The sequence below is a fragment of the Microcaecilia unicolor genome, chromosome 11 (assembly GCF_901765095.1).
Source record: "Microcaecilia unicolor chromosome 11, aMicUni1.1, whole genome shotgun sequence".
NCBI classification, from domain to species: domain Eukaryota; kingdom Metazoa; phylum Chordata; class Amphibia; order Gymnophiona; family Siphonopidae; genus Microcaecilia; species Microcaecilia unicolor.
In genome coordinates, this window is record NC_044041.1 from 208,406,967 (window position 1) to 208,431,712 (window position 24,746).

A 24,746-nucleotide genomic window follows, 5' to 3' on the forward strand; every position below is an offset into this window, starting at 1 on the left:
TTAGGCGGGTATTTGCCGAATAGCAGTTAGACAGTCCCTTGCCACACCTACTGTTGTACCTTCATCGCCTTCCCCCCCCCCCCCCCCCCCCACCTCTGTAACCAATTGCCTGCACTAGGGTTACCATCTCCAAAGAAAAAACAGCCACATGTATGTATGTTCTATGATTACTTCACAACATTTACATATAACAGAAATAGAGCTCCAGTAACCAAATCTTGCAAACAACAAAGCACATTCCAGAACAAGAAAAACCAGTGAACCATCCAACATGGCACAATAAAAACTGCCAATGATGAGGAAGTCCAACTCCGATTAACTTCTTTTATATGCAGCCAGATGCTTTTTCCTCCAGCCACACACATACCTGTGCCATAGCATTAATTAACGCTGTTGTTACTTTTGAACAATAAAAACTTGTACAGAGAACATACCCCGAGAAACCTTCCCTCCCATACTCCTCTCCCTCCCTCCTTATAAGCCCACCAACTCAAAACAAGTGAAGTCATAAACACAGTTTATACCAAATTGTTTTACCACCCTTAGGTTTTGCCTTTGGGTTTAATAAGCAGTGCCCATCTGCATGAATTTAAACAATCTATGTTGAAGGCATATGCCCTAAATATGTAATACTTAGTACAAATAATTAAACAGTGGTGGAATATTCACATATTTGTTCTGTGTTCATGTTTATCTTTTTCAATAAAAATGTAAGTTACAAAAGTGCTTTACATAAAGAAAATGCACTATAAAATTACTCCTTTTTTTGTTTGGTTAAACATCTGCAATTTTTTTGCTGGGTTCCTTTTGTTTTTACTATCATTTTGGCTTTCACGTTTTTCATTAGTAGCTCAAGGTGAGTTACATTCAGGCACAGTAGGTATTTCCTTATCCCCAGAGGACCTACACCCTAAGCTTGTACCTGAGGCAATGGAGGGTTAAGTGACTTGCCCAAGATCACAAGAAGTACCAGTGTGATTTGAACCAGGTTTCTCTGGTTTCCAGCCCAATGCTCTAACTACTAGCCTACTTCTCAACTTCAAACTAGGACTTTCAAGTAAGCTGAACAATACTTTCAGTTGTAAATCTTGGTGATTACTACCATATATACTCTTCTATAAGTCAATCTTGTGTTTGTCAAGGGCAGTTTTAGGACTATAAAAATGGCCAACAATGCTGTGACTCATAGATAAGAGAGCCATATTAGTAAGATATACAACCCTTTTTTTAAATTGCAATTTTAAACCTAAGTGCATTAACAACACTCACTAAAGAAAACTGCTTAATCTACATCAAGGAAAGGAGAGAAACTAGGAAATATTACAAATAAATCTAGTCAATAAAACTTTATACCTGGTCATTATTTAGGTGATCCTCCACCTGAAAATATACTGTATTACTTCCCTATCTAAGAACAATCTTTCTAACTGATCAGTTCAAAGAAGACACGTATTTTGATACAATCTAATCAGAATATACTACTTAACATTTCTAAAGCGCTACAAGGGTTACGCAGCGCTGTACAATTTAAACATAGAGGGACGGTCCCTGCTCAAAGAGCTTACAATCTAAGAGACAAGTGAACGGTCAGTCCGATAGGGGCGGTCAAATTGGGGCAGTCTGGATTTACTGAACGGTAAGAGTTAGGTGCCGAATGCAGCATTGAAGAGATGGGTTTTAAGCAAGGACTTGAAGATGGGCAAGGAGGGGGCTTGGCGTAAGGGCTCAGGAAGGTTGTTCCAAGCATAGGGTGAGGCGAGGTAGAATGAGCGGAGCCTGGAGTTGGCGGTGGTGGAGAAGGGTACAGAGAGGAGGGATTTGTCCTGTGAACAGAGGTTACGGGCGGGAACGTAAGGGGAGATGAGGGTAGAAAGGTAATGAGGGGCAGCAGACTGAGTGCATTTGTAGGTAAGAAGGAGAAGCTTGAATTGAATGCGGTATCTGATTGGAAGCCAGTGAAGTGACCTGAGGAGAGGGGTGATATGAGTATATCGGTTCTGGCGGAATATGAGACGTGCAGCAAAGTTCTGAACAGATTGAAGGGGGGATAGATGGCTAAGTGGGAGGCCGGTGAGGAGTAAGTTGCAGTAGTCAAGGCGAGAGGTAATGAGAGCTTGGACGAGAGTTCGGGTGGTGTGTTCAGAGAGGAAAGGGCGAATTTTGCTGATGTTAAAGAGGAAGAAGCGGCAGGTCTTGGCTATCTGCTGGATATGCGCAGAGAAGGAGAGGGAGGAGTCAAAGATGACTCCGAGGTTGCGGGCAGATGAGATGGGGAGGATGAGGGTGTTATCAACTGAGATAGAAAGTGGAGGAAGAGGAGAAGTGGGTTTTGGTGGAAAGACGATGAGCTCGGTCTTGGACATGTTCAGTTTCAGGTGGCGGTTGGACATCCAGGCAGCAATGTCGGATAAGCAGGCTGATACCTTTGCCTGGGTCTCTGCGGTGATGTCTGGTGTGGAGAGATATAGCTGGGTGTCATCAGCATAGAGATAATACTGGAAACCATGAAATGAGATCAGGGAGCCCAGTAGGTGCATAATGTTTTGAGAATATACAGCTTGAATACTGAACGTAGCATAGTACAGTGTGGTTTCATTACTGTTCAGTCATCACCAGTAAACTATATTATTATTTGTTGCATTTGTACCCCACATTTCCCACCTATTTGCAGGCTCAATGTGACTTACATGGTGCTGGAGAGGTGTTGGTATACTCCGGAGTAAACAGTTACAGATACAAGGTTAAGTTGTGGTAGGAAAAGGTTCATGTGGTCGGAACCACATGAGGTTCATGTAGTAGGACCATATGATGAAAGTCAAGAACAGATGGGGTTGTTTGGTGATCAGACCAGGGGGTTTCTGACCATTTGATATCTGTTATTACTAGGTTCTGGTCTGTTGCAGTTTTATGTGCGATGAGGTCATGTGTATACCCTATAATGTGGGTTGCTTGCATTCGTGGCCATTTGAGGTCCCATAGCTGGAGGATCTCCTTGCATTCCCAAGCATTGCTTGAGTTTGGGTCTTCTAAGTGGAGGTTGATGTCTCCTAGTATATGGGAATTGGATGCACATCTATCATGTTAATCCTATTACTAGGTTTCAGTTTGCCACTTCCCACATTGATTGTATTTTATGTTTATATTTGATCATTGTAGTATTTTTATGCTGTCAACAAAATTGTAATTTATTTTTGTTAAACTGAACCTGCAGTACATTACTTTTGCAGTACATCACTTTATTAAGAGATTCACCCAAAGGCGGTTAATAAATCCCAATAAACATTTTGCCTCCTGATTCTCGGGGAAAAAGAAAGCTTAACCAATTAAAGCTATTAATTGTAACATAGGAAGTCCATTTTTACATTTTTTGAAATGGTTCATGCTTTGGTTATTTTCTGTTATAGGATACCGTGGTGGTGAATGATCGCTGGTGTAAAGACTGCTCTTGCCGTCATGGTGGATTCTTCAACTGTGCAGATAAATTCCAGCCAGGTACTCTGCCAGACCACAAGTGGGAGATGTGCACCTCCATAGACACTTGGTCTTGGGGTTATCGAAGGAACATGCAGACCAGCCAGCTCATGGATGAATCCAGAATTATTTCAGTAAGTATTTTGAAATGTCTCACCTTCAAGCCAATTTCAAAAATTTTCTCTAGGTAAAGAGTTGTTTATTATTGGAGAAAGAGTCAGTGAAACTTATCCTCCCCTAGTGTATTTTTGTAGTCACCAAATAGGTCACTGGTGGTGGAGAGGAAAACGGTAACGGAATTCAAACATGCGTGGGATAAACATAAAGGAATCCTGTTCAGAAGGAAGGGATCCTCAGGAGCTTAGCCTAGAATGGGAGGCGGGGCTGGTGGTTGGGAGGCGGGGATAGTGCTGAGCAGACTTGTACGGTCTGTGCCGGGGCTGGTGGTTGGGAGGTGGGGATGGTGCTGGGCAGACTTGTACGGTCTGTGCCGGGGCTGGTGGTTGGGAGGTGGGGATGGTGCTGGGCAGACTTATACGGTCTGTGCCAGAGCCGGTGGTGGGAGGCGGGGATAGGGCTGGCCAGACTTATACGGTCTGTGCACTGAAGAGCACAGGTACAAATCAAAGTAGGGTATACACAAAAACTAGCACATATGAGTTTATCTTGTTGGGCAGACTGGATGGACCATGCAGGTCTTTTTCTGCCGTCATCTACTATGTTACATATAATTATTTTGTGATTTCTGTGGTTTAACACATTGTTTTACTAGAATTTTTTTCATTTATTTAGATGTTCATCATTGTTTTTATCTTTATTGATGTTTTAGTAATATAATTAACTCCTAACTCTTACTCACTTGTTCAATACCCTTATTTTATTATCCCCACCTTAGTAATTCCCTTATCTCGTATTTGCCCTGTTTGTCCTAATTAGATTGTAAGCTCTGTTGAGCAGGGACTGTCTCTTCATGTTCAAGTGTACAGCGCTACGTACATATAGTAGTGCTATAGAAATGATAAGTAGTAGTAGTAATTTATGTGGCTGTTTATAATTTTAGTGCAGAATGCTTGTATTTATTGATGTATTTACTTGGGTGGTCGTTCTTCATCTTTTTTAATGCAATTTTTTGGCATTTCTAACCTTTTTGGAGTGATTCCTATTATGTTATACAGAGCTTCTTGTCCACAAATAGTAAATTTTGTTCGTTGTGGATTACAAATTAAGAGCCACTGAGACGTAACCTCAGGAAACACATGTTATCAACAAAATTTTATCATAAACAAGCTAAAACAAAAGCGTTTACAACTATGAAAGATAGGTCATAAAATGCAGTTATTACCCAAAATATTTCTGAAACAAAAAGGTTTTAAGAACTCTGCAAAATAATTGATAATTCTTAAGCAAACACATCTCTAGAGGTAGAAAATTCCACCATGAGAAACTCCGATAATACACAATGGAGTAAATAATTAAATTATAAACATCTTTACAGAAATAGTTGGCATGATACCTTATTTAAATCGGTTTTATTTTAATATATCAAGAGAGAATATTCTACCCTCCATACTATTTATTCTTAGATGTTAAGAAAGCTGTTAGTTGGGCAGGTTCAAAGAAGACGTATTTAATCGATTGATATTTAACCACACATTTACAAGCGAACCTCAAGAAAAACGTAGCCCCTAATTGAAGAACACCAGATTTCATCAGGAGACATTGTTGACGTCTTTTTAGTGTTTCTTTTGCAAGGTCTGGAAAAATTTGTATTTTTTGTCCCGTAAACAATTTTCCTTTATTTTTAAAGAACAAAGTCATTATCCAGTTTTTATCAGGAGCCAAGGCTACTGTTGCAATTAGTGTCGATGGAATAATCAAATCATTATCTGATGTTTCAAGTATTGCTGAGAGATTTAGATCTTGATTACCATGGTCTGTTTGAGATTTTGAAGGCAAATAATAAATCTGTGAAAACAGAGGTATAGCTTCCTCAGCTACCCCCAATATTTCTTTTATATTATCTCCTCAGCATTTCTCTCGGAGTTACCGTCAATTGTTTAGGAAAGTTAAAAAAACGTAAATTATTACACCTAATTGAGTTTTCTAAGGATCTAACATTTGGTCATGGGTTTTCCTATTGTTGATAGTTACCATGTAAAAGCTGAACCAAAATACATAAGTAGAATGGTGCATCACAATAGCTCTTAATAGTAGTAGTATAAAATTTAAACTGAACCCTGGCCTCAACTGGGAGCCAGTGGAACTTCACCACTAGCGGAGTGGCTGATGCAAATCTGCCAATTGAAAAAGAGTCAGCCATGCCACCGTATTCTGAATAAGCTTTAAATGTTTGATAAGTGTCTTTGTACAACCATTATAACTGGACAGGGTCATAGCTTGAACCAATAGTTTAAACTTATCAGGTTCGAAGTAGCTCCAAATTGCTCTAAGTTTTCCTCAATGTATGGAATGACTTCTTAATTATGGTTTTACATGATTGGAAAATGTTAATAAACTGTCCACCTCTTCCCCGAAAACTCTGGAGCGGAAGCCAGTTGTAGACATGCTGGAGTCCAGGGCAGTAATTGAGGAGGCTCCTGATCCCCTATTCTCCCTGACCCCTCCCCCGACCTCTCCACCTGGACATCCAGACTGGGAGACTAGGCACTTAAATGGCAGATGATGTTTAATGTGAGCAAGTGGAAAGAGGAACCCGAATTATAGTTATGTAATGTAAGGATCCACAATAAGAGTCACCAACCGTGAAAGGGATCAAGACATCATCTTTGATATGTTGAAACCGTCTGCTCAGTGTGCGGCGGCTAAGAAAGCAAATAGAATGTTAGGTATTATTAGGAAAGGGAAAATAAAATGACGTTATAATCAGGGGCGTAGCTACGGGTGGGCCTGTCTCAGTTTGAGTTCCAATCAGGTGCTTTTCAGGTTTGTGCAGGAAGCACCTCTTGTGTGAGCCCGTTGCAGCTACAATTTACCTAGTGCTTCAGCCAGCAAGAAGCAGCAGCCGCCACCGCCCTGCCTGCCTTGTAAGCTGCTGTTTGGTCCTGGAGTTGGGACCTCAGTGGACTTCCCGGTGGCTGCCGCTGCTCTATTGCAAGCACTAAGCGGCTCTTCTAGACTCTGCTTCTCAGTGTCTCCTGCCCCCATGGTCCCCATGCACCGGATACAGCATGACTGGATCAGCTCTGTGGCAAAATCGACCTGTGAAATTGAGAGTTCCGGCAATGCTTTTTTTAAGTTAGCCGGCTGGCCCCCATCCGTGCCACTGGAGAAATCTGGGCACTCATCAGTCCCAGACTAGGAGTCAGCAGCCACTCCTCGAGTCAAGACTACGCCCCCCCCCCCCCCCCCCCCCGCAGCCTCCTTTTCAACACATCCGACCGATCAGGGCCTCATCTGGGGCATTGCAGTAGACCTTCTGCCAAGGTAACAAAAGAAAAGGGTTTTTTTCTATGTAATGCTGGATTGCTGGTGGGTTTCTGAGTGGGGGTGGGTTCTGCACTAGCCAGGTAAAAAAAAAAAAGCTTTATAATTCATGGTGGTGAGCTTCTGGGTGGGAGGGGGGGATTGTGAAGGGCAGGGCTGATGCCAGACTATGGGGGAGGAGGTAGTGCAGATTGATTCTGGGCTACAAGGGAGCGGTGGGGGGGGGGGGGGGTACTTATTTAACAGGCTAATATTTACGGTTAGCACATAGTGGCTAACTTGCTATATTGCATGATATAGCCAATTAGTACCAATATTCAGCACTGGATTTCTGTCTCTAACTGCTAGGAACTTAACCGGTTAGCACTGAATATCAGCTTAACTGGGTAAGTTCCAGCAGCCAAAAATTCAATGCTGATTGCCGGATACAGCACAGCATTGAATTTCCGGGTTCAGTGCCAGCAGCAGGCTTTAACTACACTGCCTGCTGCCAGATGAATATCAGCCCCATAGTGCCCACCCATATTAGCGCAGGTCTGGCTACGCCACTGGTTATAATGCCTTTGTATCACTCCATGGTGTGACTGCACTTCAAATATTGTGTTCAATTCTGGTCACCGCATCTCAAAAAAGATATGGTGGAATTAGAAAAGGTATAGAGAAGGGCGGAAAAAATGATAAAGGGGATGGGACGACTTCCCTATGAGGAAAGGCTAAAGCGGCTAGGGCTCTTCAGCTTAGAGAAGAGATGGCTGAGGGGAGATATGATAGAGGTCTATAAAATAATGAATGACGTTGAACGGGTAGACGTGAATCACTTGTTTACTCTTTCCAAAAATACTAGGACTAGGGGGCACGTGATGAAGCTACAAAGTAACAAATTTAAAATGAATCAGAGAAAATATTTCTTCATTCAACATGTAATTAAATTCTGGAATTCGTTGCCAGAGAATGTAGTAAAAAGCAGTTAGCAGGGTTTAAAAAAAAAGTTTGGATGGCTTCCTTAAAGGAAAAGTCCATAGACTATTATTAAAATGGATTTGGGGTAAAATCCACTGTTTATTTCTAGAATAAGCAGCGTAAAATGTACTGTTTTGGGATCTTGCCAGGTACTTGTGACCTGGATTGGCCACTGTTGGAAACAGGAAGCTGGGCTTGATGGACTTTCGGTTTGTCCCAGTATGGCAGTAAGTACATAAGTATTGCCATACTGGGAAAGACCAGAGGTCTATCAAGCCCAGCATCCTGTTTCCAACAGTGGCCAATCCAGATCACAAATACCTGGCAAGATCCCAAAAAAGTACAAAACCATTTTATACTGCTTATCCCAGAAATAGTAGATTTTCCCCAAGTCCATTTAATAACGGTCTATGGACTTTTCCTTTAGGAAGCCGTCCAAACCTTTTTTTTTAAACTCCGCTAAGCTAACCGGCTTTACCACATTCTCTGGCAACGAATTCCAGAGTAATTACACGTTGAGTGAAGAAAATTTTTCTCTGATTCGTTTTAAATTTACTACATTGTAGCTTCATCGCATGCCCCCTATCAGCAAAATTCGCCCTTTCCTTTCTGAGCACACTACCAGAACCCTCAACCACGCTCTTATCACCTCTCGCTTAGACTATTGCAACTTGGTTCTCACTTAGCCATCTCTCTCCTCTTCAATCTGTTTAAAATTCTGCTACATGACTAATATTCCGCCAGGGTCGTTATGCTCATATTAGCCCTCTCCTCAAGTCACTTCACTGGCTTCCTATCCGTTTCTGCATACAGTTCAAACTCCTCTTATTGACCTATAAGTGCATTCACTCTGCAGCTCCTCAGTACCTCTCCACTCTCATTTCTCCCTGCATTCCTCCCCGGGAACTCCGTTCACTGAGTAAATCTCTGTTATCTGCACCCTTCTCCTCCACCGCTAACTCCAGACTCCGTTCCTTTTATCTTGCTGCACCATATGCCTGGAATAGACTTCTTGAGCCGGTACGTCAAGCTCCATCTCTGGCCGTCTTCAAATCTAAGCTAAAAGCCCACCTTTTTGATGCTGCTTTTAACTCCTAACCTTTATTCACTTGTTCAGAACCCTTATTTTATCATCCTCACCTTAATATTCCCTTATCTCTTGTTTGTCTGTCCTAATTAGATTGTAAGCTCTGTGGAGCAGGAACTGTCTCTTCATGTTCAAGTGTACAAAGCTGCGTACGTCTAGTAGCGCTATAGAAATGATAAGTAGTAGTCCTAGTATTTTTGGAAAGCGTGAACAGACGCTTCACATCTACCCGTTCATCTCCACTCATTTATACCCCGTGCTTTCCCACTTGTTAGCAGGCTCAGTGCAGCTTACATAATATAACAGGTTTACAAGATAACACAAAATGGATAAAACAGCTAAATATAGTATATAAAGAGGTGGACAATAAAAAGGATAAGGGAGGTAGAGGTAGGGAGCGGGAAGAGGGTGTAAATTGGGATAATGTGTTGTAATTAAGGAAGCATGTATAATGATGGTCGGAAGAGGGATGAATTCAAAAAGGATAAATGAAGAAGCATATTTCAAGTTATGTCAAATAGTCAGATCCGGGTATCGCAGATGGATTCCTAATGTACTTATGCACCTGCCATTACTACCACACATAAAGCAACTTTAAATAACTTCACACACAAAACACAGACGGACCTTCACCAAATACAGAACAAGGGATTACAAATAGAAATTAAGCTCAGCAAGTACTACAGAACTGGTGAAATAAAAAGACAAGCACTTTTTGTACTGAACACGGGGGGGGGGGGGGGGTGTTCTAATATCAGGCCCCCCCAAAGTCCAGCCAGCTGAAGACCACCTCTGGTCTGGCTGCCAGAAATCTGCAAGTTCTTCAGTTAGCAGCAGTGTCCCTGAGAGGTTGGAGAGTTCTGTCCACCAGACTGGAGGAAGAGGTCTTCAGCTGGCGGAGCTTGGAAATCCCCACCAGCTTAGGTATTTATATTTTGCACTTGGGCAGGGGGCATGGGGGAGGGTAGGGAGAAAATTTGATGCCCACCCATTTTGGGCTCAGGGCCACTGCCCCCCCCCCCCCCCCCCAAAAAAAAATCAGGTGTCTGGTTAAGTCACTGAATAAAATACAAAGATTTGTGATGCACATATCCGAAGCTAACATATTCCAGTTAATAAATTCAAAATAAAAAAAACAACATTTGTATCTTTGATATCTGGACATTTTATTTTTTCATCATGTTCGTCCCAATTTGTTTCTTCTGCTTTCTTGTGTCTTCTGATAATTCCCTTTCCAGTGGTTGCTGTTCATTTGTCTTTTCTCCTATCTCTCCTGTCTTGTTTCATTCACTCACTACATCTGCCTCTGATATACTGAGCTTTCCTTTTAGCTCTTCCCTCCCATTTTTCTTCTCTGCCTCTCAGCCCACTCAATTTCACCCTCTTTCTCACCTTTTTCCTTTTCAGCGACCTACCAACTTTCCATCTCCCTTCCTCATACTCTGACTCTCCCATTTCACATCTTACTCTTTCGTCAGCCTCCTATTCCCTTCTACCTTTCATCTACTCATTAGCACATTTATATCTCTGTACTTACTTTCCTCTTCTCATTCATCTCCTTGCCCCCTCCTGGTTTCTCCCATATATCCCCTCCCTCCATTCTTGTAGCCCAGCATCTCCTCTCCATATCCCTCTCGTGGCCTGACATCTTCCTGTCCTTTTTCCTCCACCATCTTCTTGTCTAATCTGTCTTCCCTCCTGTCCCTCCCCCCACAGTCCATCTCACCTTCTCTCTCTTCTCCCCCTCATGATCCAACATTGCTCTTGCTCTTTCCTGCTGCTCTTCCCTCCTCTCACCCCATGATCCAGCATCTGTCCCTCCTTCCTGCCCTGCTCAAGGTCCAATATTTCTTCTCCTCTTCCTCCCTCTCATCCTCTGGTCCAACATATCTCTCTTTCTGGGTTCCCTTCCATCCAGCATCTTAATTTTTGTCTACTGTTGTTACTTTCATATGTCCTGCTATTCAGTGGCACTTATCGAGGTAGGAACAGTTCACTTGGGCCATAACCGAATTTTCAATGCCATTATCCAGATAATACAGGGGAACTTAATCTCCTACCACTCCAACGCTATCTGGCTGCAGAGGCAAAGCCTGACTTAACTGGGGGGGGGGGGGGGGGTTCCAGGTTCCAGCGCTGAATGTTGGCAGTATCTGGATAACTCCAGTGAGCGCTCTACACCCAGTGCCAATAGTCTGGTATCGGCCAGAGCTGAATACTTAGGTATAGATTAAAATGCTACAGTTGGTGCTTGAATTCTGTGCCGACTGTAGCGTTTAAACCAAGAAGACACTCCAACCCCCCCCCCCTTCCTGATATTTTAATGTTGCATGAGAGCTAAAACAGCCATCACTCATTTAACCATTCCACTCCAGTCATGATTTTATGAACTTCCATCATGTGATCTCTTTTGCAGCTGAAGAGCCATAACCTAATCAGGTTTATAAAGAAGTATTCCATTCTTTTTTGTAATTTATTTTCTGAGTGTTTTCAGATGGCACACCAAGAACTGCACACAGTACAGTACAGCAATGTTGTTTAGAGTTTCCAATGGATGAAACGTGCTACCTTGTTCTGCCTTTCTGTATAGGCATTTTCTGGCAATAGAATTTCGCAGCCAGCTACAAAATGAGTGACCATTTCCAGCTCTCAAAATCTCCAGATTATTGCACCAGTTTTTTCTATGCTTGCTGTAAACAATCTTGTTTGTAGTCTGCTGTTTATTCTGAGACACCAGCTACTCGGACCGGTGATGACAGACGTGGACTAAGAGCTTTTGTACATTATTTAATTTTGGCTTATACCTACCTAGTATCTGCTGGCAAGACCAGGTCAAAATCCACACAGCCAATGGGTGGGCTTCTGTCAGCCAAAACTGCAAGCCTTCTGATGCACCCTGTAGGATATCACCCTTCCATAAAGTTTGAACTAAATTCCAACACTTTTGCTTAAAAAAAAATTTCAGTAAAAACCTCACAACCAGTATTCACTACCAGAAAAACATTAGGGACTGCAGTCAGTTCTTGGACAACACTCAACAGGTCCTGAGAATTATTACAATTGTCTTAATTCTCTGTGAAAAGAATTTTCTTCACACAGCCTACATTTGGTAGGCCATAAAATATTCTTTCCATCTTGATCTTCTGATTTCTTTCCCCACCCCTTCTTCCATGCCCTAACTGCTTTCATCTCTGCTTGTCTGTCGCTCTTTGGCATACCATGACAATGCCTGAAGTCTAAGTCCCAATGGAGCCCTTGTTATAGGGAGATTAGCTCCAAGACTCCCCTACCCTCATGAGATCACACAGGCAGCAAAGATTGCACCGGATCTTCTGAAATCTCCCTCCATCTTCTTATCAACTTATTTACCTCCTTTTGGGGGGGCTTTGCTCCTTAATTGGCTCATTGTATATGTAAGTTTTTCTGTAATGTGGGCCCCATAGTTATAGCTGTCATCAATTATACATACTAGTGTTGAAATCGGCATGTCCATGTATAATCACAGCCTTCTCTATGTGGAAAATGAGATTTTTGTTGCTTTTTTTTCTCTTTTTGTAATGTCTATGCTCCTGCTGTGCATATTAGCAAATACATATATATATATATATATATATATATATTTGCTAGCATCCATATAAGCATTTTACAAAAGTCTCCACATTAAAGCCTTTTGTAAAATACTCTGAGGAATGTGAACATCTGACCTGGACAATTCCCTCTGCAAAATGGACTTTTTATCTGTTGGTAGAAGATCTGCAACATTGTTGATTTAGAACAATCTGTAGATTTATTTTGGAGATAAAGGATGATTAATTAAGAGATAAGAAACAACCCTGATGAAGCTAAAGATCAAATACATTTCATTGGCCCATTTAATCGCTGCTTTTTCTCCTAGGATCTTGTTCATACTGTGAGTTTGGGAGGCAACTACCTTCTTAATGTGGGCCCAACAAAAGATGGGATGATTGCACCAATCTTCCAAGAGAGACTACGAGCAGTAGGAAAGTGGTTAAGCATCAATGGAGAAGCAATTTATTCATCAAAACCCTGGAGGGTGCAGAAAGAGAATGACACAGACAGTGTGTGGTGAGGCTATTTCTGGGAGCTGTTGATCTTTTACTGGAATTTGCTTCTTACTGTGGTGGCAATTTCTGTCCATTTTGGGACAAAGTTCACTGGTACTTTGTATTGCAGCCACAGACTTTATACCAAGTTTCATTCAGAAAGTATATTTTCTATTTATTTATAACTTTTGATATACCACAAAGGGCCTACAATAGGCATCTAAGCAGTTAAAATAAGGGGGAAAGGGAGGGAAAGAAATCGTGGAGTGATGGACCCAAGGGTTTCTGTAAAGAGATGGGTTTTGAGAAGTTTCCCAGTGGGCTGATTTCTGATTTGGAGAGGGAGCTCATTCCATAATTTTGGGCCTAAGTATCTGAAAGCAGAATCACTTGAGATTGTCAGATGAAGGATAGTATACTCATCCTTAGAAACTTGCCACAGGTGCTCTTTAGCTATGGACCTTTGCACCTGCTTTTTGTATGGTTATACTTTCTATGGAACAAGTAGAGAGGTGTGGTAGCCGTGTTAGTCCACTTTTAAAGCTAATCAGTAGAAATAAAATAAAACATGAAAAAGAAAATAAGATGATACCTTTTTTACTGGACATAACTTAGTACGAAGAAGGGCAACCTTCGAAAGCTAATCAAGAAATGTACTAAGTTATGTCCAGTAAAAAACGTATCATCTTATTTTCTTTTTCATGTTTTATTTCTATTGATTACCTATGGAACAAGTCAGTGGACATTATTTCCCAGCCCTGCTCAAAATATACCCTCAGGAATGGCTCCCCTGAATGCAGTTATAAGTCCCTGTAATCAGATTAAGGGTACTTAATTTTCAGACGGCATAGAAATTGCTATTTTTAAAGGTTTTCCTATGTGGGGGCAAGGTTCAAAGGGATTTCCTTGGGTAAGCAGTTGTTTACGTATTGAATAAAATCCTTTGAACGTTGCCTTTGCATTCTCAATGAGGAAACAATTAGGGTAGATCAGTGGACTCGTGTGCGTTTCATTTTGACATTTCTACAGGTATTTACCTTAAAAATGGTAAGAACTTCTCGTAGAACAAACTGACACATGATTTTGAAAAGGAATCTCCACGAGTAATTTCTTTTTGAAATTCTGCCTACAAACACCATAGCTACTAAGAAAATTATTTACCTGTAGCAGATGTTCTCTGAGGACAACAGGATAGGTATGCTCACAAACCCTCCCTCCTCGCACTGTTGGAAATAAGATACTGGACTTGATGGACATTTGGTTTGACCCAGTGTGACAGTTCTTATGACCCTTCTTTCAGGGCCGTGCCAACACGGTAAGCGAGGTAAGCATGGCAGAGGGGTGTCACCCTCTGGGGGGTGACGCTGCACCATGCTCACCTCGCTTGCCCTCCTGCTCCCATTGTTCAACTACTGCCCGCCCTCTTCTCCCCCCCCCCCCCCAACATCCCTTTTCTTGTTTTTTTTTTTTAATTGACCTCCGTGGCGGTCCAGCAGCGCAGCGTCAGTGAAGGAGGCGGCGCTCCCGACGTCTCTAGCCTTCCCTTCGCTGTGTTCCGCCTTCTTCTGACGTCAAGGAAATGATGTCAGAAGAAGGCGGAACACAGCGAAGGGAAGGCTAGAGACGTCGGGAGGCGAGCACCGCCTACTTCACTGACGCTGCTGGACCGCCACGGGGGTAAATTTAATAAGAAAAAACAAGAAAAGGGATGTTGGGGGGGGGGGAGAAGAGGGCGGGCAGTAGTTGAACAATGGGAGCGGGAGGGCAGGAGAGAGACAAGCATGGATGCGAAAGGGGGCGGGGAGAAGAGGGCGGGCCAGGCCAACTGGGACATGATGGGAGCGGGAGGACAGAGGAGCATGGATGCGAGGTGGGGGGGTCATGGAAGGGAGAGAGGGGAATTGCTGGATAGGGATTAATGGAGGGTGACAGAGGAGCATGGATGGGAGGGGCAGGGCTCAGGGAGAGAGGGGAATTGCTGGAAACGGATGAATGGAGGGGACAGAGGAGCATGGATGGGCATGGATTGGGAGGGCAAGGCTCAGGGAGAGGGGAATTGCTGGATAGGGATGAATGGAGGGGACAGATGGGCATGGATGGATATGGATTGCAGGGCAGGGCTCAGGGAGAGAGGGGAATTGCTGGATAGGGATGAATGGAGGGGGCAGGTGACAGAGGAGCATGGATGGATATGGATTGCAGGGCTCAGGGAGAGAGGGGAATTGCTAGATAGGGATGAATGGAGGGGGCAGGGGACAGATGGGCATGGATGAATATGGATTGCAGGGCAGGGCTCCGGGAGAGAGGGGAATTGCTGGATAGGGATGAATGGAGGGGGCAGGGGACAGAGGAGCATGGATGAGAGGGCAGGGCTCAGGGAGAGAGGAGAAATTGCTGGACATAGAGGGGAGGGAAGAGAGATGAAGGAGATGAAATGAGGGAAAAGGAAGAGAGGAGAAAAACTGCACATGGATGAATAAAATAGGCAGAAGCTGAGGACCAGAAATGAAGAAGAAAGGAGGAAAGGAAAGAAATAAATGGAAAGGAAGCCCTGGAAACGAAATTAAGAGGACAGAAAGTCACCAGACAACAAAGGTAGAAAAAAATCATTTTATTTTCATTTTAGTGTTTGGAATATGTCCACTTTGAGAATTTACATCTGCTATCTTATTTTGCAATGTATAGCAGTTTGTTTCTAAGAATATTGCTGACAATTCCTGTCAGTGTGGCAAGTGGTGAGCGATCATTTTCACAGGGGGGGGGGGGTGCCGCTGCCGCCGCCAACTGATAGTCTGCAGGGGGGCGTCAGAGACCCTAGGCACGGCCCTGTCTTTTTTTCCCGTATGAATCATTAACTCAATTCAGTGCCCTATTGATTTGGTGTCCTGATAGATGGATAAAGTTGTGGTTGATCCAAAATATGGTTGCAGTGTTGACTTTTAGGAGAACGAGCAGCACCAGTGTTCATAACTTTACACTGGGGTGTTGATGGTGGTAAAAACTTGAATTCAGTTTACATTATTGACTCTAGACTTAATACATTTCATTTGCTAGATTATCTTTCCAAGAGAGGAATCTGAGTTGTAGTCAAATGTGTTGCATGAGGTTCTTAATCACTAGGCAAAGCCCTGGCAGCAGTAGATGAAGCACTTAAATATTTCTCAGGCTGCTGGGCAGGATTGGACTATTTAATTGAAGTAAAACTCTGAGAAGTGGCATAGCAACACTGTGAAAGAGAGGTAAAGTTATTTGCTGCACTCCCCCTTGTCCTTGCTGGGAGTCCTGAGCCTCTTCTTGATTGGAACCCCAACGCTGCAGGGACTGTCTGGATGGTATTTACACCGTTGAGCCTTTGGATAATATCCTGATAAGATCTTATTGGATTTAATTGTGGCAACTTTGGTAATGGTCCAGGGATTTAGCAGTTAATTTATAGAGGCTGGTAATATAACTGTATATTTTGTAGTAAGCAGTGTGAATAAGTCATGTCTCAGACACTTGAAAGAAGATTAATCATTATGTATAAATTAAGTTTTTGGTCTCAAATCTATTGCTATGTAAATAGTGAAGCTCTGATAATTTGCAGGATATGAGAATTTGTAGAAAGAAAAAGGACACATCTAAGATTTTCCTACTTCCCATTTCTTTGCTTCCCTAGGTATACATGCAGCAATACTTCAGTCTATGCCATATTTCTACAGTGGCCAGAAGATAATGTACTGAAACTCCCTTCACCCATACCAGCTTCAAACATAAATGTAAGAAATACAAGGAACTTATAATGACGAATGATTTGTTTGCCTTTAACAAAATAAAATAAGAAATAATTTATTGCAATCAATTGTTCTTAATAACTTAGTATTGGTGTTTCAGGTATAGGAAAGAATTGATCTTGTTGTTCTTTCTCCAGGTGACAATGTTGGGAATCTCAGGCACTCTGAAGTGGGAGCCATATGCAGATAAAGGGCTCTCCATTGCTTTGCCCTACGTGCCGTCTGGTGCTTTGCCAATGGAGGCAGCTTGGACTATTAGATTGGAAGGGGTGAAATAAAGGAATGGCTACTAGGCAGGAGAGGACAAGTGACTAAATGATTCATCAGTGATGTGATTTTTATGGCACAATTTTAAAAAGTTCTTTCTTGCTATTGATCATGGATTATGTATGTGGAGATGATTTGCATAAAAAAAAACATGCAAATTCTGTCAAATTCTTGGATGGAAATAAAGAATACTGCGTTTATTGTATGGAACACATAATCAACTTTAATATAAGTAGAAATTTAGAACCAATGGTTTTGCCAGGGGTGCAAGCATCAGCTACTTGCACTATTAAATATGAAGTTTTTTACTATCTTTATTGAATACTAGTAAAAGAGGCCCGTTTCAAAGCAAATGAAACGGGCGCTAGCAAGGTGTTCGTCGCCAACACCCCTCCCTCCCTCCCTCCCTGGCCAACCCATTCATTATTCTTCCATTGCTCCGCCCCCAACGTCATGACGTTTGACGCAAGGGCGGGGCCCGGAGCGATTCCCCCCCCCCGCCTCCCTCCCTGCCTCCCTCACTGCCAACCCCTTCGTTGTTCTGCCATAGCTCTGTCCTCGAGGGCGGGGCCCGGAGCGATTTTGGTGGCTTCACCACCACGAACCTTCGAACCTTCGTCGTTCTGCCATTCTTTCGTCGTTCTGCCATTCCTTCGTCGTTCTGCCATTGCTCCGCCCTGGAGGGCGGGGCCCGGAGCGATTTCCCACCCTCCCCATGCCTCCCTGCCTCCCTCACTGCCAACCCCTTCGTTGTTCTGCCATAGCTCTGTCCTCGAGGGCGGGGCCCGGAGCGATTTTGGTGGCTTCACCACCACGAACCTTCGAACCTTCGTCGTTCTGCCATTCTTTCGTCGTTCTGCCATTCCTTCGTCGTTCTGCCATTGCTCCGCCCTGGAGGGCGGGGCCCGGAGCGATTTCCCACCCCCCCCATGCCTCCCTGCCTCCCTCACTGCCAACCCCTTCGTTGTTCTGCCATAGCTCTGTCCTCGAGGGCGGGGCCCGGAGCGATTTTGGTGGCTTCACCACCACGAACCTTCGAACCTTTTTGAAGGAAGTCAGGGCTTGGCTTCACTGACGTCAGTGTCCTCAGAATGTTGAGGATGAGTTTTATTATAGTAGATTTTAATAATGCAACAGTTTTTAACATTGTTTATGGTATTATCTATGTAAACACCAGGTGAAGCTGCTGCAGCTTGTGATCTTGGGCAACTCACTTAAACTCAAATTTCTCAGGTACAAACTTAGACTGTGAGCCCTCCAGGGACAGGGAAGTACATAACTGTACCTGAATATAACTCACAAATCCAATAAATATTTTGTTGATTCAGCCTGATTCTGTGTTCTTCATATTTTTTTTATTTAGGAGTAATTGTGAATAGGTCCTGCTGTTGCCAGATAACTGTTGTAGCACAATTTTAAAAAGAAACGGAGCAGTTTCCCTTAATAAAATTAGCTGCAAATGTACATAACTAGCAGCTCCTGTTCAGGTGGCAAATCAGTGTGTGGACAAAATTCCGCTGGAAGCAGTCACCCTTTTTTGTTTTTTACGCTAGCCACCGCTGGCTGACTTAGGCCAGATATTAAGTACAGGCCCCTATTTTTTTTTTTTTAACTGTAGTAAGTTAATTGGGTGGATATCCAGGTACTGCGGCTGATTATCTGCAGTGTCTGATTAACTCCCAGATCTGCTCTTATCTGCCCCCAGATCACCCAGATAGTCCGTGGTAGTCAGACTGCTGGATACGGTTACTGAATATCGACTCCTGCGTGTATAATTGAAAACAAGCAACAAAGCCCGTTTTGTCAAAAATTAAACTGGCCCTAGGAAGGCTTTCGTCTAAGCGATTTCTCCTCTCCTTGCCCTCCCCTCCATGTCCAGTGATTCTTCCCTCCCCTCCCCTCCCATCCCCTCTGTGTCCCGTGATTCTGGCCTCCCCTCCACGTCCAGCGATTCTCCTCTGCCCTGCCCTCCCCTTCATGTTCTGCGATTCTGGCTTCCCCTCCATGTCCAGCGATTCTCCCCTCGCCTGCCATCCCCTCCATGTCCAGCGATTCTCCTCTGCCCTGCCCTACCATCCGTGTCCCGCGATTCTCTCCTCCCATCCCATCCATGTCCAGCGATTCTCCGCCCTGGCCTCCCATCCATGTCCATTGATTCTCCTCTCCCTTCAATGACCGGTGACTCTGTCCTTCCAGCCGCCCTGCCTTTAAGCCGTTCATCTTACCTGACGTTGCAGCGGTGGCAGACTGGGCTTGCGTCACCTCTAGCCTTCCCTGGCCTTCCCTCTCAGTGTCCCGCCGTCTTCTGACATCATTTCGTCTTTACACGAGGGCGGGACACCGAGAGGGCAGGGAACGCTGGAGGCAAGCTGACGTCAGCATGCTGTTATGAACCCAGACATCCAGGGAACCAGAGTTACAAATATATAGACTAGTAAAAAATGCCCGTTTCTCACGCAAATTAAACGGGCGCTAGTAAGGTTATCATGTAATGGCGATTATGTTTTTAAGGGAACTGTTAGGAGAAATGTTCTGTCATGATAAGTAATAATTGGGAAGGGTGTATAATGAGTAATATGCTCCAGGGGTATGAGATACGGATTGTTTTCTCTGTTTTTTGGTTTTTTTTTAATCTTTCTTTTTTTGTGATTTTTATTTATATTATTTTTTAAAAGATAGACTCCATCCATGTCCAGCATTTCTCCTCTCTTCCCTCCCCTCAATCCATGTCCAGCATTTTTCCTCTCTTCCCTCCCCTCCATCCATGTGCATCTCCTTCCTGACTTCCCTCCCCTCCATCCATCCATGGCCAGCAACTCTCCATTCTCCCCTGTCCTGTCCTCCATCCATCCATGTCCAGCAACTCTCCATTCTCCCCTGCCCTTTCCTCCATCCATCCATATCCAGCAAATTTGCTCTCTCCCCTGCCCCCTCCATCCATCCATGTCCAGCAATTTTCCTCTCTCCCCTGCCCTCCCCTCCTGTCCTGTCCAGCGATCTCTTCTTTCCCCCTGCCATCCCCTCCTCTCCTGGCCAGCGATCTCTTCTCCCCCTGCCCTCCTCCAATTCCAGCCATCTCTTCTCTCCCCCTGCCCTCCCATCCATGTCCAGCAATTCTCCCTGCCCTCCCTCAGCTCCCTGATAGCCCCCCCCCCCCCCCCCCGCGTTTAACTCTTTTACTTTCAGGCGCAGCGATGGCAGTGAAGAGAACAACACAGCTTCTCCCTTCCCTCACACAGTGTCCCGCTCTCTCGGAAACAGGAAATGCATCATCACAGAAGGCGGGACTGTGAGGGAAGGGAGAAGCTGGAGGCGAGCCCGCTGCACCTGAAAGTAAAAGGGTTAAACACGCACAAGGGGGGTGAGGAGGAATGGATAGGTCAATAAAATAATGAGTGGAGTGGAATGGGTATGTGGAGGAGTAGCCTAGTGGTTAGTGCAGCAGACTTTGATCCTGGGGAACTGGGTTTGATTCCCACTGCAGCTCCTTGTGACTGTGGGCAAGTCACTTAACCCTCCATTGCCCCAGGTACAAAATAAGTACCTGTAAATATGTAAACCACTTTGAATGTAGTTGCAAAATACCACAGAAAGGCAGTATATCAAGTCCCATTTCCCTTTCCCTTTTTACTCTTTCCAAAAATACTAGGTCGGGGGGGGGGGGGGCACAAAATTAAGCTACAAAGTAGTAAATTTAAAACATCAGAGAAAATATTTCTTCACTCAACATGTAATTGGAATTCGATGTCAGTGAATATGATAAAAGCAGTTAGCTTAGCAGGGTTTAAAAAAAAAGTTTGGATGGCTTCCTAAAAGTCCATAAGCCATTATTAAAATGACTTGGGGGAAAATACACTGCTTTTTTCTACAATCATAAGCATAAAATGTATTGTACTGTTTTGGGATCTTGCTAGGTACTTGTGACCTGGATTGGCCACTGCTGGAAACAGATTATTATTTTATTGCATTGCATTGCATTTGTATCCCACATTATCCCACCTATTTGCAGGCTCAATGTGGCTTACATAGTTTTGTAAACATTGTCATTACAGGATAGCAGATACATTTAGTATTGTGTAGAAATTAAGTGAGGGAAGAAAGAAGAAGAAAGGGAGTAATTAGGGTAATTTTAGGAGGTGGGCTTTTTTTTAACTGAGTGGGTTGGTGAGGTGGACTAATGTGACTCATTCTGTGCTTGAAGGACCTTTGCTCTGTCCCAGTATGGTAACACTTATGTACTTATGACAAGGGAAGAGACCAACTGAATAAAAGAAAAAAAAAATAGCATGTTGGTAGGACAAAGCTGGGATAGGCTGGGGATTCAGAGAATCCCCGCTGAATATATCCTCTGTTAGTGGATAGCTGGTTATATTATGCAATATGGCTATCCCGATTTTTAAAAGTGGGTTTTGTGACCATATTTGGCAGTGATCTCCCCTTGTAGCTACCTCTGATGGCCAGCATGTCCCCATCTTCCCTTCTACTTTCCCCTGTCAGCATTTTCCATGAGCATAGTTTGGGGGGGGGGGGGGGGGGGAGTGAAGGGAGTGCCTTGCCCCCCCCCCCAAACGGCTTGCCTCATTTTCTTTATCCGGCATGGTGGCATCTCTCCTTCCAACCCCTCCCTGCAGGGTCTGCTGTGACTCCTCCTCCTCTCCGCTCTGCTCCCGCTGCGGCCTTTCTATCTTCTGGGCTGCCAGCAGCGTTAGCAATGTAAACACGTTCCTTTTCCCGGTCTGGAAGCCTTCTCTATGTTGCAACTAGAGAGTTGCACGGGGACAGAAATCTTACCCATCCCCGCCTGCCCCTGCTGGAATCTTACCCGTCCCCACCCGTCCCCATTGGAATCTTACTCATCCCCATCCATCCCCGCAAAAATGTAACCATCCCAAAGCTTTTGACACGGCTCCCCACAGGAGGCTCTTGAATAAACTAGATAAGCTGAAGATAGGACCCGAAGTGGTGAACTGGATTAGGAACTGGTTGACGGGCAGACGCCAGAGGGTGGTGGTAAATGGAGTTCGCTCGGAGGAGGGAAAGGTGAGTAGTGGAGTGCCTCAGGGATCGATGCGGGGGCCGATTCTATTCAATATATTTGTGAGTGACTTTGCCGAAGGGTTACAAGGTAAAGTTTGCCTTTTTGCGGATGACACAAAGATTTGCAACAGAGTGGACACCCCGGAGGGAGTGGAAAACATGAAAAAAGATCTGCGGAAGCTAGAAGAATGGTCTAACTTTTGGAAATTAAAATTCAATGCGAAGAAATGCAAAGTGATGCACTTAGGGAATAGAAATCCAAGGGAGACGTATGTGTTAGGCGGGGAGAGTCTGATAGGTACGGACTGGGAGAGGGATCTTGGGGTGATAGTATCTGAAGACCTAAAGGCGACAAAACAGGGTGACAAGGCGGTGGCCGTAGCTAGAAGGTTGCTAGGCTGTATAGAGAGAGGTGTGACCAGCAGAAGAAAAGAGGTTTTAATACCCCTGTATAAGACGTTGGTGAGGCCCCACCTGGAGTATTGTGTTCAGTTTTGAAGGCCGTATCTTGTGAAGGATGTTAAAAAAATGGAAGCGGTGCAAAGAAAAGCTACGAAAATGGTATGGGATCTGCGTTACAAAACGTATGAGGAAAGACTTGCTGACCTAAACATGTATACTCTGGAGGCAAGGAGAAGCAGGGGTGATATGATACAGACGTTCAAATATTTGAAAGGTATTAATCCGCAAACAAACCTTTTCAGGAGATGCGAAGGCGGTAGAACGAGAGGACATGAAATGAGATTGAAGGGGGGCAGACTCAAGAAAAATTGTTGGATTATTTGTAGTAAATAATTAGCAGATTTTAGTACACACAGCTTCAGCTTTAGAAATGTTAATTTCTTTCTTCATCTCTCTCTCATTCACCCCTGAATAATTCACTGCTGAGTCACTTTAAAGTTGAAGTAACAAAACATCTGTTTACTCACAGTTTGCAGTTAGATTATAATCAGACAGGCTTATATATACATATTACTATACATTTGTATTATCAGCTCCTTCCATGTGCTTAGATGGTAATGGATGCTCACACCACCATAGATCCTCTCAGGTTAGGAGAGATCATGAGCTCCATGTGCTCCATGTGCTGCATGTGCTGCATCTATCCCCCACAGGAAGTTGCATAGCTGTGTGACCTCTCTAAGTAATTCACATCAGAGGTCACAGAGTAATCACAGAGAAATAATAGGTGACAGGCAATGCATGTAAAATACAATACATTCCAACAAACCCCTTCTCATGCATAACTGTCATGCAATTATTTATTCATACAAAGTCCAAGCTTTATACGCAGATTCACAAAATGTTCTCTGGGTAACGGTTTGGTCATGATGTCAGCTGTCATCTCACTGGTGTGACAATAGTGTAGACTGATGACCCCTTCTTTCGCCAACTCTCGCACGTTGTGGTATTTCGTTGCGATGTGCTTGGTGCGTGACTGAACCTTGTCATTCTGTGACAGTCGGATGCAGCTCTGATTATCTTCCATTATCTGGATTGGTCTCTTTTCAGCTATTCCAAAATCCAGCAAAAGTTTTTCAATCCACATCAGTTCTCTGCACGCTTCCGATGCGGCCACATATTCAGCTTCTGTAGAAGACAAACTCACAATACTTTGTTTATGACTGGCCCATGAAATTTGTACATTTCCATACATAAACACATATCCACTTGTGGATTTATAATCAGAATGATCCCCTGCCCAATCTGAATCACAGTAACATATTAGTTTTGGATTACTATTGGCTGAAATCTTTAATTTACAATCAATGGTACCCTTTAAATACCTTACCATCCTTTTAACTGCAGTCCAATCTGATTTGGTAGGTGAGCTGACCCTTCTGCTCAAAATTCCTACTGCATTTGCTATATCAGCCCTGTATGTGGTAGCTAGATATAAAAGCTTACCTATGGCTGATCTATATTGGATGTTATCTGGTAAAGGTTCTCTTACTGTTTCATCCTTCAGAAAATCAGTGATCATGGGAGTGCTTACAACTTGGGCATCTTGCATACCTAAACTTTCAATAAGCTCATTTATTTTCTGCTTCTGGCTTAGAAGATAAGAACCATCATTTTGTTTCTCAATTTCTATACCAAGATAGTATGACACATTACCAAGTTCTTTTATCTCAACATTGTGGTTTAAACACTTTACAATGTCCTTGTACTCTTGCTCACTTTTGCTTGCAATGAGCAGATCATCAACAAAAGCTAAAATGTATGCATATTGTCCATTTGTGCACCTAGTGTACAAACATTTATCTGCTTCACCTTGCTTAAATCCTAAATTTGTCAATATTTCATGCAATTTTTCATTCCAACATTTTGCACTTTGCTTTAATCCATAAAGACCTTTGTTTAATTTACACACTAGCTGTCTTTGTTTTGTATTTATGAAACCTGTTGGCTGTTCCATGTACAAGTCTTCAGTTATATCTCCGTGAAGAAATGCTGTTTTCACATCAATGTGTTTGACTTGCATGCCTTTTGAGACTGCAATGCTCAGAAGTGTTCTTATTGTCGTGTGTTTCACTACAGGTGCAAACACTTCATCAAAATCTTCTCCATATTTTTGAAGATATCCCTTTGCCACTAATCTGGCTTTATACCTTTCCACTTTTCCTTGTGCATTCCTTTTTA

At 43.4% G+C, this 24,746-nt stretch overlaps 1 protein-coding gene across 1 annotated transcript in view; it reads left to right on the top strand.

Moving 5' to 3' along the window:
• Window positions 1–17,454, top strand: part of FUCA1 (alpha-L-fucosidase 1) — a 46,769-nt gene extending 29,315 nt beyond the window's left edge. Inside the window, exons 5-8 of the mRNA XM_030217941.1 lie at window positions 3,405–3,605; window positions 12,858–13,048; window positions 16,685–16,784; window positions 16,937–17,454. Coding sequence (XP_030073801.1) covers window positions 3,405–3,605; window positions 12,858–13,048; window positions 16,685–16,784; window positions 16,937–17,077 — 633 coding nt within the window. The 3' untranslated portion in view covers window positions 17,078–17,454. The remainder of the gene's footprint in view (window positions 1–3,404; window positions 3,606–12,857; window positions 13,049–16,684; window positions 16,785–16,936) is intronic.
• The last annotated feature ends 7,292 nt before the right edge of the window (window positions 17,455–24,746 follow it).